The following is a 19,006-nucleotide window of genomic DNA, read 5'->3' on the forward strand; positions in this document are numbered from 1 at the left end:
GGCTACTGTAAGTTGGATATCCACCACAATAGAATAGCTTCTGGCATTTATTTAAAATTCCTCAACAATGGTCACTGACCTTAGTCAATGGACTAAATCTACAAAACTTATCCATGGCAAATCATGGCAAACTCTATGAGGTGTGTGGATCAAGAATGTTTTTCTAAGTTATTGTTGGGCCAACTATCGAGTGACCACCGCACCGAGTAGTGCAATTTTATAATGAAATTAGAATTCTGGATTGAGATGTACTCAGATTGTATATTGCTTCCAAAAATAGCTCAAATGTAGGCCTATAGTGATATGTAATGCATTTGAAATGAATTTTGGGTGATTTTCATTTCAATGCATTGAATTTGGCTTGGGCATGAATTATATTGGAATGGATTGAAGTTGAAAAACTGAATTGGATTTGAATGTTAATTCGACAGCTGGATTGAAATTTGAATTGAACTGAATTTTTGGGATTTTCATTTCAATGTATTGGAATTGAATTGGAATAAAAATTATTTGGCTTGTGCATGAATTGGAATTGAAATTTTCTGGAGTGAAATAGGCAAATAACATTACAGATATGGCGCGAAATTTTAAAAGGACACTTAGATATGCAAATGAGCAGGAATGCGAGTCGTATTGATTTACTTCCGGGTGTGAATTTGACACACCACTCCACTGCACAGGTCGGTCACCGTTGTTTATCAATTACGTGTCCTTCTGTTAGACGACAACAGAGCAAAACTATGTGTCTGTTTTGGAGCAAAATTACCGTATTATTTCTTTAAATTTGATAAGAAACGGTGTAGCTTGATGTGAAGGTACATCACAATCATTTGCGCCTTCTGTGATGTAAAATTAAGGTTAAACAGAGGTAGAACATTGCCCCGATCCGCGATGGTTCACGTAATGTTAACAAAATTCGGTTTGTTATTGTTATACCTTGCGCTGCTATTTGTCTTGGTACGGGTCATAGAGACGTTGGCTTGGTATGAAGCTGGTTTTCTTGCCACCCAGATCATAGATCCATTCTCTTTGAGTGTACGAAAACTGAAGAATTTGTTAGATGGAAGAGGAGTGAGCTATGATGGTATTGTGGAGAAAAAGGAACTCACTAACCTTGTTCACACTTCAGGTGAGCTCATAAAATGCTAGACTATGTCATATTCGATTTTTGATAAATAAAAGCATGTTATTATTATTATTTGTTATTATTAATCAACACTTATATGGCGCTCTAACAATGAGCACAGCGCCTTACTTACAAAATATACAGGCAAAAATGAAGCAAGAAACAAATACAACCAACATTAAAGGAGTATTTACGTGATCCTAGCATCCTCTTTTTATGACATTTTCAGTACATATCCACGAAAAAAGCCTATTCCCAAAATTTCAGTTGATTCCGATTTTGCGTTTGCGAGTTATGCATGATTATGTGTATTACACTGCCCCATAGACAATGCGTTGTAATTTTGTTCTGGTGCACCAGAACGAAATTCAAATTTCACGATATCTTTGCTAAACGAATTAATCTGCAAGAAATATTTTGTACATAAACATTATGTAGCCAGAGGTTACCAGTGATATAAAAATCTCAACTTTTTTTGAGAAAAGTGGGGGGATGAGGCTGTGGATCACGAAATGCCCCTTTAATACAAATGTGTTTTAAGCAAACGCTTGAAAGCAGGCACAGACACCGCCTCCCTCAACTGGATAGGCAACTCATTCCAGAGCCGTGGAGAGGCAACAGCAAACGAATGATCACCAGCTCTCTTATTTGATCGTGGAACCAAGAGCCTTGTTGTATCTGAGGAGGAGCGGAGTCTGGGCCTATTTCGTGCGTTACCGTGTAGCTGAGCAAGGTAAGCAGGTCACATAAATATGGTGGAGCGACATTCATCAAACACTTATAGACATACAACAATATTTTAAACTGTATTCTATCCTTCACTTGAAGCCAATGCAAGGAGTTCAGGAGATCCGCAGAGCACCACTGTCCCGTCCACAAGCAAAAACTAGCCTGGCCGCCTTATTCTGGACACGTTGTAGCCGTTTGAGGTCGGCCTCACGAGCACCAAACAAAAGAGAATTAGCATAGTCTATGCGGGACAGGACAAGTGCTCTAACGGCATGATGGCAGGCTTCCTGAGAAATAAAACGGCGTATGCGCCACAGATTGCGAATGTGGAAATTGATAGTTTTACACAGGGTACTAATATGGATGGACATGTTCATTGAACCATCAAAGGTTACACCCAGGTTCTTAACAGAGATTGAAGGCTCTATTGTTTTACCATCAAGCTTCAGTTGGATATCAGACACCAAATTTAACACTCTTGGGCCCGCAACAACAAAAAACTCTGTTTTTTCTTGGTTCAATTGCAGTTTGTTGCGCAACATCCACATATTAAGATCAGATATGCAATTGGTAATACGATTCATTGTCCGTTCACACTCCCGGGGACTTTATGATCAAAAGCAGCATATAATTGGATGTCATCTGCGCAGTGAAAAACTAATATTATGACGGCGAATTATATCCCTATTGGTGAAATATACAATATAAAACCTTGAGGACCTATGATAGACCCTTGAGGCAGAGAATAAGTGAGGACGTGTTCATTGGATAAGGCATTCTTTATGGACACCCTGGTGGTACGGTTTTCAAAATAAGATTGAAACCAGGAAACAACGGAATCACACATTCCAAACCTATCTCTAAGCCTCTGAAGGAGAATGGGGTGGTCAACCGTATCAAAAGCGGCCGACATGTCAAGTAGCACCAACAGTACAGTCTTGCTGTCTTCAACGTACTGGAGAAGGTCGTTCTTCACCTTTAGCAGAGCAGTTTCCGTGCTATGAACCTTTTTGTAGGAAGACTGATTTCTTTCGCCCAGATCATTCCTGTGTATATGGCTACCTTCTTGACATGACGCCGCTTTCTCGATGACCTTTGACAAGAACTTGATATTGGCCACGGGCCTGTAGTGCTTAAGAATGTTATGATCAAGGTTTGATTTCTTTAGAACAGGTGTTATTATAGATTGCTTAAAGGGGGATCCAGTTGACCAGGCAAACTTTCAAGGACAACCCAATTACGTAGGCTTAAAATATAATCAAGTCAATGTTCACCTCTATACCACCAAACTTTGTACGGCTCCCAACTTAATGTGTTTTCCAGATATTTATAGCGGCCTTTAAGAGTGTCAGGGAATGTTCCAGAAAACAGAGAACTGTTAACAACCTTGGTTAGGCCAAAAAAAAAATTGTTGTGTTGCCCTCCCAAGCCTAAAATCTGGTAGTACACCCGGCCGGATTTTTTTTTTTTTTTTTTTTTTTTTTTTTAGCAACTCAACCATTTGATACCTACTATTTCACAGTCACATGAGTGAAGAGAGGCATATGCTTAATATTAGTTAGGGGAAAAAGTTCACTTTGGTGACCACTCTCTGGCTAGTAAGGTTTGACGATTGATTCGAAAAAAATAGCCGGGGGTTTAAACTGTCATATCTGAGTTTACGTCTCTTATCTGGGTTTAAGGCGCCTTATCTTGGGTTTAGATGTCTTATCTGAGGTTTACGCCCCTTATCTGGGGTTAACGACCCGTATCTAGAGTTTGGGCACCTTATGTGGGGTTTAGATGCCTTATCTTAGGTTTATGTTCCTCATTTAGGGTTAAAGCGCCTTATTTGGGGTTGGACTGCTTTTATCGACGGTCACGTCTCTTATCTGGGGTTACGGCGATTATCTGGGGTTTAGATGCCTTATCTGGGTTTAGACTGCGATATGCTAAGGTTAAGGCATCTTAGCCACAGGTAAGGAACGTAAACCCAGGATAAGGCCGTCTAAACCACAGGTAAGGCGCCTTATCCCTAGATAAGGGATGTAAACCCAAGATAAGGCAGTTTAAACCCCATATAAGGGACATGAACCCCAGATAAGGCGGAAATGACACATTTATGCTTCTGCTTTCATTCACAAATCACATTTACGCTTTACCAAATGGGGGCCATCTTGGATTTCTGGGCAAAAACTATTTTGTAACGTCAAATTAATGTCAGATTCGGATTTCTTGGGGTCGACTTACCGGAAAAAGTGTCTTTGTACACGATTTTAGGTAATCTGGTTCAAAACTTATTTTTTTCAAGATGGCGCCGGCGGCCAACATCTTGGATTTCTGGGTAAATATGAGTTCGTAATGTCAAAGTAATGTCAAATTTGAAATCCTTGTGGTCGACGTATCCAAAAAAGTGTCTTTGTACACGATTTAAGGTCCTCTTGTTCAAAACTAAATTTTTCAAGATGGTGCCGCCACCATCTTGGATTTCTGGGTGAAAATGATGCCGTAATGTCAAACTAATGTCAGAATCGGAATCCTTGTACTCGACATATCCGAAAAAGTGTCTTTGTGCATGATTATAGGTGCTCTGGTTCAAAACTTAAATTTTCAAAATGGTGGTGGCGGCCATTTTGGATTTTATTCTAGCGAAAAATGCCGGATTTTCGCGAGGGACATGGTGGCTATTTTTTTTCTAAATGGTCCATAGAAGTCGAATCAATCGTCAAACCTTACTAGCCAGAGAGTGGTCACCAAAGTGAACTTTTTCCCCTAACTATATTGGCTGTATTTTCTACCCAATGTTGAATATTAATATTAAGGCCCTTCACAATTAATTCTTAGTTTACTATTTAAAGATTTTAAAATAGGCATGAGGTAACTTAATTATTAGTTATTTATTACTTATTATTTTCTTCATTTTGAAACAAGTGGTCACAGCCCAATATCAACATGAACATCCTGCATGGTACATTTTGGCACTGCAGATCATATTGCAATTATGGTTGATTTTATACATTGATAATTAATAATATGTGTTATTTGTTTGTTCAGGATTCATGATAGAAAGTAGCAAATTAATGTAACAAAAATGGCATTTAACAGAAAAAACGACAGAGAAAAATCAAATAATTAAATATTTTGCAATTTTCAATTTTTGATGCGGGTGGGAAATGGCCCATTTCACGGTTAGGCGCCACTTTTTGATTTTCGACGTATCTGGCCTGGTGTGTAAAAAATAATGGGGTTACAGAATTGACTGATGGTGATTTTTCATTGTCTCTGTATAGCCTACCTCCACTAGCTTAATCGGCCTTTCTGCTTTTATCTTTCAGTGCGCACAGGGGTCAGAAGTGGTCAAAAACCACATTTTACTAGCAACCTAAAAACAGACATTTATTTTCCAATGCTGCCACTTTTAACTATGTTGAGCCTACCAGCTGCTTTTGTTGTTTTTATGTAATGAACAAGTTGCACTATACAGCCATACATGAACAAAGTAGTAGTTGTCAGTTAAACTAGCATGAGAACCATTTAAATTTCTGAATTCGGATGTGACATTTTCCGTTCACATCTATGTACCTTATTCAATGTGGAATAGATCGACTAATACTTTACATGAATGGCAAACTAGTGTGTTTTAGTAAAGTTCAGAGTCTTGTTACTATTTGTTGAACAAATTACACTTGTTGCTCTTAATACGTAGATACAGCGATATTTTGAATTTTTGCCAACAAATTCCGTTCACAATTTTGTCACATCCGATTAATTTTCCAAATAGTATAATTTATTAACAAATAAGTGGCAGAATTTGTTCTCCTTGATTTTTAAAAATCTCCTGCTATGAGCTATCTAATGACACCATTTAATGAAAACTCCTTCATCAACTTAGCTTGCAGATGTCATTTCAAAGTTTCCGTTCACATGTGTCACATCCAAAATAGTTTCTTCAAAGAACTAAGACAGGAATGGGACTAGGATGCCAGTTTGAAGTTATTTCATTACAGGTTTGTGGGGATCAAAAGGCACAATAAGTTTTTAATTCAGCATGCCTTCTTTAATTGTGACAGGAGATTCAAAAAGCTTCAATTTCCGTTCACATGTCACATCCTCAAAAGTAGTAGTTTTTAGGCCAAAATACTTAAACAACATGATATTTGACTTTCTAAAATAGGTTTATTATTTCATACATGTCACATATGATTATTTCATGGCTTTGTTGTTGTCTTTTAGGGGACAGTTTTGTATACAATTTACAGAAGCGGATGTGACATTTTCAATTGTGAACGGAATATTTCAGTATTATAAACATTTTGCTTGGAAAAAAATATAAAGGGTCAGGAAAAACATTTTAGCATTGCTCAATTCAATAGAATCTATCAAAATATATGTGTTAGAAGTGCTTTAAAGCTTATATTTTGACAAGCAAACTGTTTATAATAATGAAATATTCTGTTCACAATTAAAATGTCACATCCACCTCTATAAATTGTAAACAATGTTTTAAAATGAACACTAACACAGGTTAATATGTTTCAATATATCCCATTTAATTTACTGAGTGTGTGAAAACTCTTTGAATCATTATTTTCTAAAACATACTCTACTTTACAGTGTGTGGTTTCCGTTCACATTGACATCAGTCACATCCAAAATTGCACAAACATAAGAATCTTGAATTTGACCTGTGCTTTCAAACTGCTTGATATTATTTGTGAACATTACCCATATTATGACCATCAAAGCTGTGAAATATCAGAGTCATTCATTGATTATTAAAATTGTTGAGTAAACCTTTTCATGTCAATTTCCTTTTTACCACAAAAATTACATGTAAGTGGCCATAAATTTGTCATTACACAACAAAATTTGCCCAAATTTGGTCAGAAGAGAGCCTATGACATACTTGTTTATTTTAAATATCTATTATATATGTATTGGACAGTAAAAGTATAAATATTCACTACTCAATATTTATCAAATTTGTTAAAAAATTACATAACATGAGATAATAAATTATAATTTTCTTCAAGAAGTAGAGAGATTTAAGCTGGGAAATGATATTTTATGAAAATCTGGTCTTATGTGGAAAAGAAAACCCCAATTAAATGAAATTTAATCCATTTTGAAAATTTCAAGTTTTTTTCACCAAAAGTGGCACCTAACCGTGAAATGGGCCAAATAGGAAACTCAAAATCAATTGTGAAGGGCCTAAACATCCATGTTGTTGGGATTCAATGAGTCAGTCCTACTATCCAATTAAAGGGCTGGCTTGGGGCACAATCTTTTTAGTGAACGTTATGGATCTGGGAATAGGCTTGGGGGTACATGTATGATAAAAAAAAATCATTTGTTAATAAAAATTATTTAAAAAAAAAAAAAAAAATTGAAAAAAAAAAATTGAATTTTTTTTTTGAAAGAAAAAAAACCGCCCAAATTTTCGCGATTTTGACCCGGCCGGAGGGCAACACAACATTTTTTTTTTTTTGGCCTTATTATAGGTAGTAAAATAGCCAAATTGTCCTTGACAAGCCAGGTGGGCAGTGTGTCCAAGGAGCAGGTCTTACTGGGGAACTTCATAACGATCTTCTCAACATCACCTGTTTCTAGAGATTCAAAGCAATACATACTTTGTACAAATAACTTGATTAGGATCAGTGATGTTTCCCTGATCAACAAAATCAACATTAGCTCTGATTTTCTCAACCTTAGATATAAAAAATGATAGAAAGTCATCCGCATGTTATTAATCATGATGAAAGTATTCAGTTGAACTCGAAATTATACTGATATTTATTACATCAAAAAAATTGTAAAGAAAAAGTTTATATAATTATATTAGTGACAGTAAAAGTAAAGTGTACGTGAGGCTTATATTATTGAATGCAACATATCATAATGTCATAATTATATATTGGCACTTCAATACTGAACAATTCTGATTTTAGAATCTACGAGTTAAAAATCGACTATGGACATTGCATTTTAAAATGGGACTTTGAACGGGCAAAGTCCCTAACACATGCACTGTCAATCATACTTGTTTATCAATCCAATTTAACTGCAAGCAAATACAAGACGCGCTCATGTACTTACTGAGAGTTCAATGTTCCCGCCAACACAAAGGCTGCATAGTTGTGTACCATGTAGTTATTAATGGTAATGGCAGGTGCCCGGAGGATGTCGCGTACGGTAGCTAATATGAGAAGTTTATAATAACCTATGTCACCTAATTTTGCCATCACCAAATCCCCCAATAGCCGTAGTGCTGAGAAACAAGGGGTGGGTGAACCTGCCCTTAGGGCGAACACTCCCCGCTCTCCCCTACTGAAGTGAATTAATCCTTGCAAGAATCATATTGAAGTGGTGGGTGACCTGGATATGGAATCCTAACCAAACCTACTTAAAATAAGTTGACATGATAATGAAGTACAAGTTAATTATGACATAATGATCATTTTGATCTTTTGCAGGAGATGTACTGGGGGGAGAATTAGCACTTCTTGAAAAGGAAGAAAATGATATTGAGTCTCAGACAACACAATTCTCATGTGGGGCACATTTCTATGAGGAAGTTGAAGACAAAAAGGACAGTGTGTGGATTGTACAGGTATGATTTGTGTGTGAGGGTGCAATTGAGATATTCCTTAATTACAGGGCTTTGTATTATATCTCTCTACAACTTAAGATATTAGTGGAGGGATGTGCCCATTGATTTTCACAAATTTGCCTAATTAACAAAATCCAGTTGATTTTGTCCCTTTGTATACCATGATACAGATAACTCCATATGGCCATGCGCCATTACTACCAGATAGTACCTGGACAATTTTAACAAAGAAAGTGGCACGCTTTGGCATAAGGACCGTAAATTTGACTGTGCACCTAGACTATAGGTAAGATCTTTATCATGTAGTATAGTCTGGGAGAAGGAAGGAGAGCAGGAGGGAGAGAGAGAGGAGGGATGACACTGGACAGAAACCAAAAGTGATAAAGGGATCTTGAAAGAAAACTATTATTTGGTATTGAAATAAAGCACATAAACAATTGAAGAAATACAATTTAACCCCTGCCGGCGCTACATTGGGTGCTTTGAGATATGACGTTACAGTGGTTATGCATTTTGATCTGTGTTGGCATTTTTGCCAAGACAATTTGACAACAACGATCGATCGTAATCAATAAATATCGGAGCTTTTTTGCATATTTTGCCTACAATTTCATTAATCCACTCTGCAGTTTAAACCGATCTACTTCAAACTTGGTATTGTGCAGTGGTGTGGCGTGGGTCATCCGATTGGGGGGCACCGACCATGATTGGGGGGCACCGGGGCTGATTGGGGGGGGCACAAATCGGGTTTTTTTTGCAATTTTCCTATGGGATTTTCTACAATTTTCAATCGATTGGGGGGCACGTGCCCCCCGTACCCCTATGACGCTACGCCACTGGTATTGTGATAGTATATGGTAGCCTGAGGTGCTGTATAGATTTGTGTCATATTATTTGCATTATTTATGAATATAAATGACCTTATTTGCATATTGCATAGTATTTGTATTTACAAACCTTTGTTTTATTTACACACCTTAATTACAAACCGCTTAATTCTAATTTTTACCTAAAAATATCACTCAATACCTGAGATATGCAGGGCCGTCGCTAGACCATTTTTTCAAGGGGTGTCGAGAAAAAAAAATTAAGCTACGGATGAAGACACCCTGACCCATCCTCCACAACTTTCCAAGCTGTCCCCAGAATTCCTTGACCAGGAAACTAAGCTATCTGCTATCTCAATGCTAAAATTTAAAATGGGATGTACTGGAGTCACCGAGCCAGGAGTCAAAATTTCCAAATCGTCCCACTGATCTGCTACTAAAAGAACAATAGCGGAACAAATGCGCGCAAAGCGCGCTGAAAAAATGCAATCTCAATGCTAAAATAAACACAATGGGGACAATTTTCCTAAAATCGTGCTAAAGGAAGATGCATAGGCCTTTACAACTTTTAGTTAATTTTGTCCCGGTATTTTGATCCAGCTCATGAGCTTAATGCTTATTCCAAGCATCAGTGGAGCTGCCCTACAAGTAGCATTCATATTTATGATTTACATAATAGAAAGGATGGAAATATAACTGTCATTTTTGAGACTTTGTGATCGTGTTTGAGATCTACTCACTAAAAGGGTTTGCCAAAATGAATGCGCGCGACAATTTTGGCATTTTAATACTATACTTTGATCAACTCGTAATCGGCGGGCCTTATAACATCGCGGATTAATATCCATATGTTTTAACATTATTTTGAGGATTGTCTTGTGGTGTCTTGCCAGAAGCATCATAAGTTGAAGTCATAATACTTCACCTACTTTCTTTAACACACAAAATATAGACCATACTGGTCAACTATATCACTTTTAACGGCGGTCTACTTTTCAGCGTAGTGGTAAAAACCTAACAATTCCCGCCGATTACGAGCTGATCAAAGTATAAATGTTACAAAATGGGCTTAATTTTGGGTCTAAAATTTAATTTTTTCACAACATTTCTGTCGACTGAGCAGGGGGAGGGGACTGACTTGCCACCCTGCCTATAGTCAGTGGCATAGTTTTCTTTTTAACATGTTGGTGGGGTTGGAAAATATTTCTTGGAAGTGAATCCAGCACCTGTTGGTGACAAAATCAACTTATTGTACAAAAGCGCACGAAGTGCATGAAAAACTTTAGGTTTATATTACCAAATATGAGGTTAATTTGGTCAGTGTCCACATGTTGGGGGTAATCGTATGGACCATTTTTAGGGGATTTATCCCCTTCCCCCTGGGATCTTTGCCAATGCCCATGGCTAATCTCCATTGGTGCTGATGAAGGGAGCGGTGCGGAGGGGTCATGGGATGCGCACATAATTTTGTCGATCTTTCAAAATCACTAGTTCTTTGTGCACATTGTAGCCCCATAACACCGACCCAATAGGGCCTACATGTATATTACGAACGGAATGTAGTTTTATCCCCTCTCCCCCTCCCCTCCTCTCTCTCTCCCTCTCTCTCTCTCCCTCCCCCCTCTTTGTTCCCCTTCTCTCTCCCTTTCTTTCTTTCTTCCTTTCTTTCTTTTTTCCTTTTTTAGGGATCACCAGGGGGGTGTCACACCCCCCACACCCCTATGGCGACGGCCCTGGAGATATGGCAAACTATTCTTTGGTCAAAATGTTTTTCCAAGTGAAACAATATTTTATAAAGATCTGAGCATTTTAGGTTGTTTTTTTTAACCCTGTGAAGGACCAAAATTTTACCTTTATGCCCATAACTCAAGAACTACCACAAAAAATAGGTCAAACTGAATCGTAATAATGACAGGAATACATTACTACATAATAGGTGCAAATATATGACTTTAACCCAGATTCAACCAATTTTGAAATTTGGGCCCTGCAAAAGTAGCCATTTTTATTTTATGCAAATTAGCATTTTTCCCCTACTCCTCTCTTTCTCATTTTTTAATATGTTGTTCAGGAGGATGCTTAAAGTCACTAGCAAGCAAAAACATTAGTGTTCCGGTTTTGTCCAGGTGTACCCATTATCTTACTTAGAATAATTATTATGCAGAATTTTACATCTGTTTCATTATAATTTCATTTACTTTTTTGTCCTAGATTTTGCCATCGTAGAGGATGGGCACGGTCAAGTCTGATCCTAGCCATGCCTCAAGGAAACCGCCATAAAGACCAGGTAACCATGGTATCCTACACATCCACCAATCACAGAGATTCGCATATATTAGCTTGGGTGAACCACCAATTAGCTTCCAAGATACATACTATTGCAGACATTCATGATGCAATTGATTACTGGCTGGACATGACACCAACTGACAACAAATATCCAGATAAATATCCTGTCAAAGTCTCATTATTTTCTGACGTACCAAATATACCACTATTTTATTCAGCAGTGAGCATGAAATTCTCTGGTCGCATTCAATTTGGTCACATGAATATCAAGAGTGACACCATAGCTGACCAATTGGGGTTTAAAAACTTACCATCATATGTGATTACTACCCCAGAGGGTGTGGTCCATTATGGGTATAAAAAAGGTCAATATCTAAAATATAATGTATTGGACTTGTATTTAAGAACACTTTACCCAGAAGCTAATGATATACTGTTGCTTTGTTTTACTCTGGTAAATTCTGTGTGTGTTTTAGAACTGTTTTTAACACCGGGTGGGCTGGCCAAAAGAATCTGCAGTTTTTTATGGGTCATGGGTAAGTATAACTTGGGCTTACTGATTGTGTGGCTCCCATTGCTAGGTCTCTTTCAATTTTCTTTGATGAATCCCGCATGGAGGCTTGGTTTGAAATTGGGTCGTTTACTGAGCCAGACAGCATTTCTTGGCCAGTTACGTAATGACTGGATTGTTTACCTGGCATGTTCAAAATGGTTAATACCCTCATATCTTGTATACTGTTTAATATTAGGGTGGCTGAAATCAATGAGCCATGGACCAGTACCTGAATCAGATATATCAAGTGGTGCCTGGGTCCGAGAAACCACAAGACAATTTTATAATTTCTTGTTACGACCTTCTCCACGATTTTACACACAGCCCTTGAGAAGTAATATTTTGGATGAAGGGCTAGATATTTGGATTGAAAGAATGGCCACACCTGAATTGTGGTTACATGATATTGTTCCTACAGAGTACATCAAAGATTTACCAACATGGGAATATAACGGGGTCCAATGGAATGACCTTGGGGAACATTCAGATGAAATAGTTGCACAGGCACAGTCCAGAGGGAAATCACAGTTATTTAAGATATCTAATAGACAAGACCATGTTAATTTCAATCCAATTTGTTCATGGTGTAATGGGATGTCCAATTGTGATGATAACATGGCAGAGTTAAGTGGTAAGTCTGGCATGGCTAGTGTAAAGAAAGCTGTTGCTGAGAATATTAGTTTTGGGTATAAAACAGAAACCAAGATTTCCAAAATTGACAACAGTGGATGTGAAAAAGGTGGCAATTATTATACTCACTCTAATTCCAGTGAATGTAAGAAAAGTCCATCTGTAAAAGCAGGATCCAAACTTACACATAATAACAGTGGAGGGAAATTTAGTTTGCACACACCCAAAAGCATTTCAGTTAATTCAAATATACATGCTAATAAAAAAACAGATTCTGTAGGCAGAATTGAGGACATCCCAATATGCAGTTGTGGTAAAAAGCCTCAAACATTAGGTCATAATGCAGATGTGAAAGGTCATTATGTTGGTGATTCGTGGCCAGACACCATGTTAGAGTGCAGTCAGTGTGCAATCTGTTTAGAATCTTACAGTCCTGGTGTTACATTGTGTGGTTTACCATGTGGTCATTCCTACCATCACCAATGTATACTGGTGTGGTTGAAAGGGGGTAAACATGAGTGTCCAAACTGTAGGTGGCCAGCTTTTAAAAGGAAAACAAACAAAGGTCTCTCAACACATGGAATAAAATGTGATTGATTCTTTTTTTTCATGGATACTTTTTTCATGGTAATATCGTAGATTAATAAGCGCACCAACAGGCAAAGTCCCCATGCTTTAATTGTTAGCCTCGGTTCGAGATGTTCTTTTTTTAGCTTCTTGATTTATTTGTTCTGTATGTCTTGTCCAACTACCTCTGCTGTAAATATATGGAGTTACTAGCTCTCTTGCTGTCTTGGCTATCATGGTTTACAGAAATACAATTACAAGTTCTCAGTGTGGCAGCTAGAAAGATAACTATGGAACCTATAATATATTGAGAACATTTATGTGATAAATGCTCCAAACCATGATAATCAAGACAGCGGAATTGCCTGCAAGACAGCTAGTAATTTGATATATTTATAGTAGGTGTAGGAGTAAGCAAAAAAATACTATGCTAGAGCCCTTGTGAGAACATGTTCATGCACCCCCTCTTGTAGATGCTGCCAAGTGTGGAGGTGTGTGTGTTTTCCAACTGGGGAGATTCACACACCCACATTCAAACTGGGGAGATTTTTTACACAAATCCTCACAGCAACCGCCATACTGTGGAGGTTGCTCTAATCAGAAAATGACAGGTGGTATCCCCCCTCTATGGCTCTAAAACCCCATTTTTGAGGTTATCTTAAACTGTAGAGCTCCACGGTTGTTAGCAGACTCCACAGTGTGAATGTGACAAAACACACACACCTCCACAGAACCATTTACAAATGCACATACGAGGGCCGGTCAAAAAGTTCGTAGAACTCGGTATGCTACTTTGTCGCACGGTATTGAATTTGGTCTCATTTGAAAGCTTGTTCCTTCAAAACATTACTGCAAAGATATTATGTTTTTGCATCACTATATATGGGCAGGACATTCTTCAGAGGAAGCCTACCTCCATGAATTCACAGGTACTACCAGAAGTGAATACAGGGTCATCATGGAAATTACTCCCGACGGTGGTGAAAACTCAGATAAACTTTAACAATGTAGAGTTGTTGTAAATGGTAATGAAGTCCTTGGTATTTAACAGCAACGAAATGGTTCTAAGAGTTCAAGAATGGAATGAGCGTCCTTGAAGATCACCCAAGGTCCAAAAGACTTGCTGACGTCACCACTAATGATATACGCGCTGGTACAGTGGCATTGATAATGAATAAATAGCCAAATAAGAAAGATGAGGTAGCCACAAAATATGACAACTCTGATGAATGTGTTTTCCATATTAATCTATTAACATTTGGGTATTCCAGGGTGTCTTCTAGATGAGGTCCATGAATCTTCATGCACAAATTTGATACCAGTTGACATATTCAGGTCCACACCTTCTATATACTTAGAATGAGGACCAAGGCAAGTTTTATCTATATGTGGCTAAAGGTGATAAGGCATACAATAATCACTGGAATTATGAGTGAACTTAGTGGAAGCACCTGGATCTCACACCCCTAAGAAGATCATCACTCGGTCACCGTAGTGCAAGGTCTTCATCGCTGTTTCTGAGATCCAGGGATAGTCTTGATGACAGATCATTTGCCAAATGAAAGTACAATCATAGGCATATATCATACAATTTCGATAGCAAAATTGAGGCAAGCCATCATGTGAAGAAGGTTGATGGTAGGAATGTGGCTGTTCTCGGATTGTGTCCTGTACGCTATTCTTAGTTTGTCAAGCTGCCATTCACGACAGAGGGGTCAGTTAATTAAAGTAACCATGTTGTGGTTCAGGCATGACCTCCAGTTAGTGAAACCTATTTTAGAATTTTAAGTCCTGCCTTCATAATATCAGGTTTGGTGGTGATCAATGCTGGTGAGCCTTCACTGAAGAGTGGCTCAAGGAGCTATCGGAAGACTTCCATTTTGTTGACATAGAAGGTTTCAAGAAAAATTGCAACGGGTGCATTAAGGTTTGTAGTGACCATGCTGAAGAGTGAGATAGAAAGAATTTGGCTAGTACTCTTTCAAGTACCTTGTTCTACGAACTTATTGACCTCCCCTCGTATATTGGGGGTAAAAGCAGGGGGTGACTGGTAGTGCAAGCAATGTTTTTGGCATCCTTACACCTCAAAGGATAGGCTCCCCATGAGGGGTCGAAGGTCATATTAGGGCCAACATTTAATATTTGTTTTATCATGTTGTATACCTCAAATTGTTCATCTCATTCCTAGGAATAAAAAAGTCAATTATCATATTAAACTGGGGTGCTTAGTTCAGAGCAGGGATATGTCTCATATCCCTGTTCAGAGTAAGTAAGGTCAAATGAAATTATCTTGTGCACAGCAGGCAGATTTTCAAATTGCACTCAATCGAAATATGTCTTAAATTGCCCTTCTGGACAAACCAAATAGGAAAATAATTTGAGAAATGTACAACCTCGGAATGGATGAAATCATGGGTCAAATGATATGTCCCCCTTCAGATTTCATAGACATATAGTCCAACAGAAATATGATATTTCTGTTGGACTATGTCTATGAAATCTGAAGGGGGACATATGACAGTACAAAAATGCACTATATTTGTGAATGTTTGAGATATCTTATGTTAAGGGGAGTAATTTGAGACCACTTTCGATGAAATCTGACCATTTTTTAATTTTGACCTCTGTGTATGAAATTTGCCCTATTTGACCTTATATGAAATAAATCCTGAACTAAGCACCGTAGAAAAATATGACAATTGACTTATTTTTCCGTGTGATGAGAGAAATAATTTGAGATATACTACAACATGAAGGGACTATTTTAGGTTCCCCCCCACTGTGACCTTCAACCCCTTGTGGGAACCACAGGGGACATAGAAAAAATGGAACCAATTAATTTTTGTCTCACCTGATAAGGCATGGCAGGAGACTATAAAATCACTTTTCCGTATGTATGTGCGTATGTGACAAATTTGGTTTAAGTTTTGGTTAAAGTTTGCCTTCCGCCTATTTTCTCGGAGACTAGGTGTTGCATGTTCCTCAAACTTGGTGGGTGGGTGCATCTTGACCCGAGACAGAACCGGTTTGTATTGGTTAGTGGGTCAAGGTCACTGAGGTCATCTAGGGGTCATCCGAGGTCAAATTAGTCAAAACTGTCGTATGGCCATGAAACTTGGTGGGTCCAGTCAACATTTAAAGCCAAATTTTCGGAAGGTCATTTCGAGGTCACCAGGGGTCATCTGAGGTCAAATCAGTAAAAACTGTCAGATGGGCATGAAACTAGATGGGTACAGTCAACATTTTAAGCTAAATTTTGAAAGGTCATTTTGGGATCACCAGAAGTCATCTGAGGTCAAATTAGTAAAAACTGTCATATGGCCATGAAACTTGGTGGGTGCAGTCAACATTGAAAGCCACATTTTTGGAAGGTCATTTCGAGGTCACCAGAGGTCAAATTAGTCAAAGCTGTCGTATGGCCATGAAACTGGGTGGGTACAGTCGACATTTAAAGCCAAATTTTCGGAAGGTCATTTCAGGGTCACCAGGGGTCATCTGAGGTCAAATTAGTAAAACCTGTTGCATGGGCATGACACTTGGTGGGTACAGTCACCATCAGCCAGATAATTGTGCCCAGCCGAGAACCGCCAAATTCATTTGCCTCTACCAAAAGTAATCGCAAAAGCAGGCGGTCGCGAAAGCAGGTGAGACTTGTGGTTGGAGAACCGCCTTGTTTATCATTTCAGGTTTAAGGATGCCAAAACACATTGGTTCCACTAATGTAGGAATATAAAATCCCAAACCCACTATAAGTAGTCCTAAAACAGCTCTCTTGTCTTTGTGTAGCAAAAGTGACTGAATTGAGTTCAATCATGAACCATCTGGTTATGATGGGTAATTTTAAACAATGGGGCATTTGAATTGTTATTTTTAATTTTTAAATTGAAAATAATTATATTATTTGCTAATGTCATTGATTGGTCACCCCAGGTTAAATAAGAAATAAATAAATAAATGTCAATTAAGTGAAAGAAAAACATATGAAAAACCTTTGCTTTTCTGAATCTTTGACAAAAAGCATGGGAGTTAGTTCATTTGACGTGGTACAAACTTGATATGTGCGAACATGGCATCATGAACCTGCACATGAAGCGCTACAATGGCATCAGTTTTGTTGCTATTATCATGTCTTACTAGATTTAATAGTCAGGAAAGTACTTAGTTTTTTCGTGGGTCCAGGCTTTTTATTTTCATGTTTATAATATTGCATTTTCAGTTGATTTGGTTGAATATAATCTGTAATATCACTCTATATTAGGCTTAAGGTATTATCTTTTTTCTCGTGTTTGTTGCAGAATTAATTTGAGTTATACATGTAATGTAATGTAGGGTAATGTAACGTAACGTAGCGTAAGTAAGGGGGTCATTCACTGCTGGCCTTTTGGCCTTTAGAACGGCTCCTCCATGTCATGATAACAAAAAAACTTGTACTATTTTTGTCTCATTCTTCATTAATATAATGTAATTTAACCACTGTACTGACTTACATGTATAATGTTTATGTTTGTAATATGACATGGAAATAAATTTGATTTGATTTGTACTCTACCACAATTCTCTGCTCAATAGATTGCAGTGAAAAATAGAAAAAAACATTGTCTTGCACTGTGCAGGTTTGTAATGCCTCTTATAAAGTCCCTTATGCAGTCAGACGGATCTTGGTAAGAAGCTCTTTTCTGTTCATGAATTTCTGTTCATCATTTTCCATTTTCTAAAAATGTCTAAGGGAAATCTTGGACACCTCTCATTTGATGTCATGGGTACCTGTATGAAATAAATAAAAAGGAATTTCTTCCATTCTTGTGTTTAATTTTTATAAAACTATATAAAACTTATACATGGTAGTTGGTTTGCCATACCAAAGTCTTCTATTAACTCAATTACATATAGTAGCTAATACTCAATTCATGGCGAATTAAGTATGAGACTGTAACTTTTATTCTATTTATTATCACATGCCTTTTACATTTGAGGCAAGTGATCGCTTGCCATCTCTAACCCAGAGTTAGGTGGATTCATCACCTGTCATATACTGAGATTACTCACTGTCAATTCCACAAAAGGGATCCATCCCGTACAACTTTTGTAATAATATTTGCTTTATATGTACCACGAATATTTGTATAAATAGTGCACAAATAGAATTTTGCTACTTGGGAGTTCATCAGCTATGATGTTGTAACAGTTGCAAAATTGTCACCTTTAAATGTTTCCTTTTGAGAGATGCATGTGTTCAATAGGGTGTGGATCGATTTGCAACTCTCTGATAATATTACTAAGATACATACTACTATTGTGATGAAATTGTTTTGACCACAAAATCTAGACTTATTTGTTATTTGTTATAGAAAAATCAGTAGGAACAACCTGGCAAAAGTAGGCATTCCGAATACATCATAGTCAATATTTATTGGGTACTTAGGACCCTCTATATCATCACCAGATATCAAGTAGTCTCAAACTATTTGTTGGGAAAGACAGGTATGCAGTTAAATATTAATGGTATTTGAGTTGCTAAATTATGGGGTAGGGGTACAGTTTTGGTCTTGTTGAATAGATATTTTCCCAGGTTGTTCCTACTGATATATAGAGTACGAAATAGCAAATAAGTAAGGATTTTGAAAGCCTACTGCCTGGGCAAGACATGCTCCAATCTTACTGATATTTCAGCGCAATTTAGTATGTACCCTAGTAAA

At 37.6% G+C, this 19,006-nt stretch overlaps 1 protein-coding gene across 1 annotated transcript; it reads left to right on the forward strand.

The window, feature by feature from the left end:
* Positions 1 to 588: 588 nt before the first annotated feature.
* Positions 589 to 18,107, forward strand: LOC140158737 (E3 ubiquitin-protein ligase RNF103-like). Its single transcript, XM_072181944.1, has 4 exons — positions 589 to 1,129; positions 8,308 to 8,444; positions 8,615 to 8,730; positions 11,474 to 18,107. Exons 1-4 carry the CDS (start codon positions 892 to 894, stop codon positions 13,338 to 13,340), a joined length of 2,358 nt encoding a protein of 785 aa, XP_072038045.1. The 5' UTR covers positions 589 to 891; the 3' UTR covers positions 13,341 to 18,107.
* The last annotated feature ends 899 nt before the right edge of the window (positions 18,108 to 19,006 follow it).

Source organism: Amphiura filiformis, chromosome 1 (assembly GCF_039555335.1).
Source record: "Amphiura filiformis chromosome 1, Afil_fr2py, whole genome shotgun sequence".
In the NCBI taxonomy this organism is placed as follows: domain Eukaryota; kingdom Metazoa; phylum Echinodermata; class Ophiuroidea; order Amphilepidida; family Amphiuridae; genus Amphiura; species Amphiura filiformis.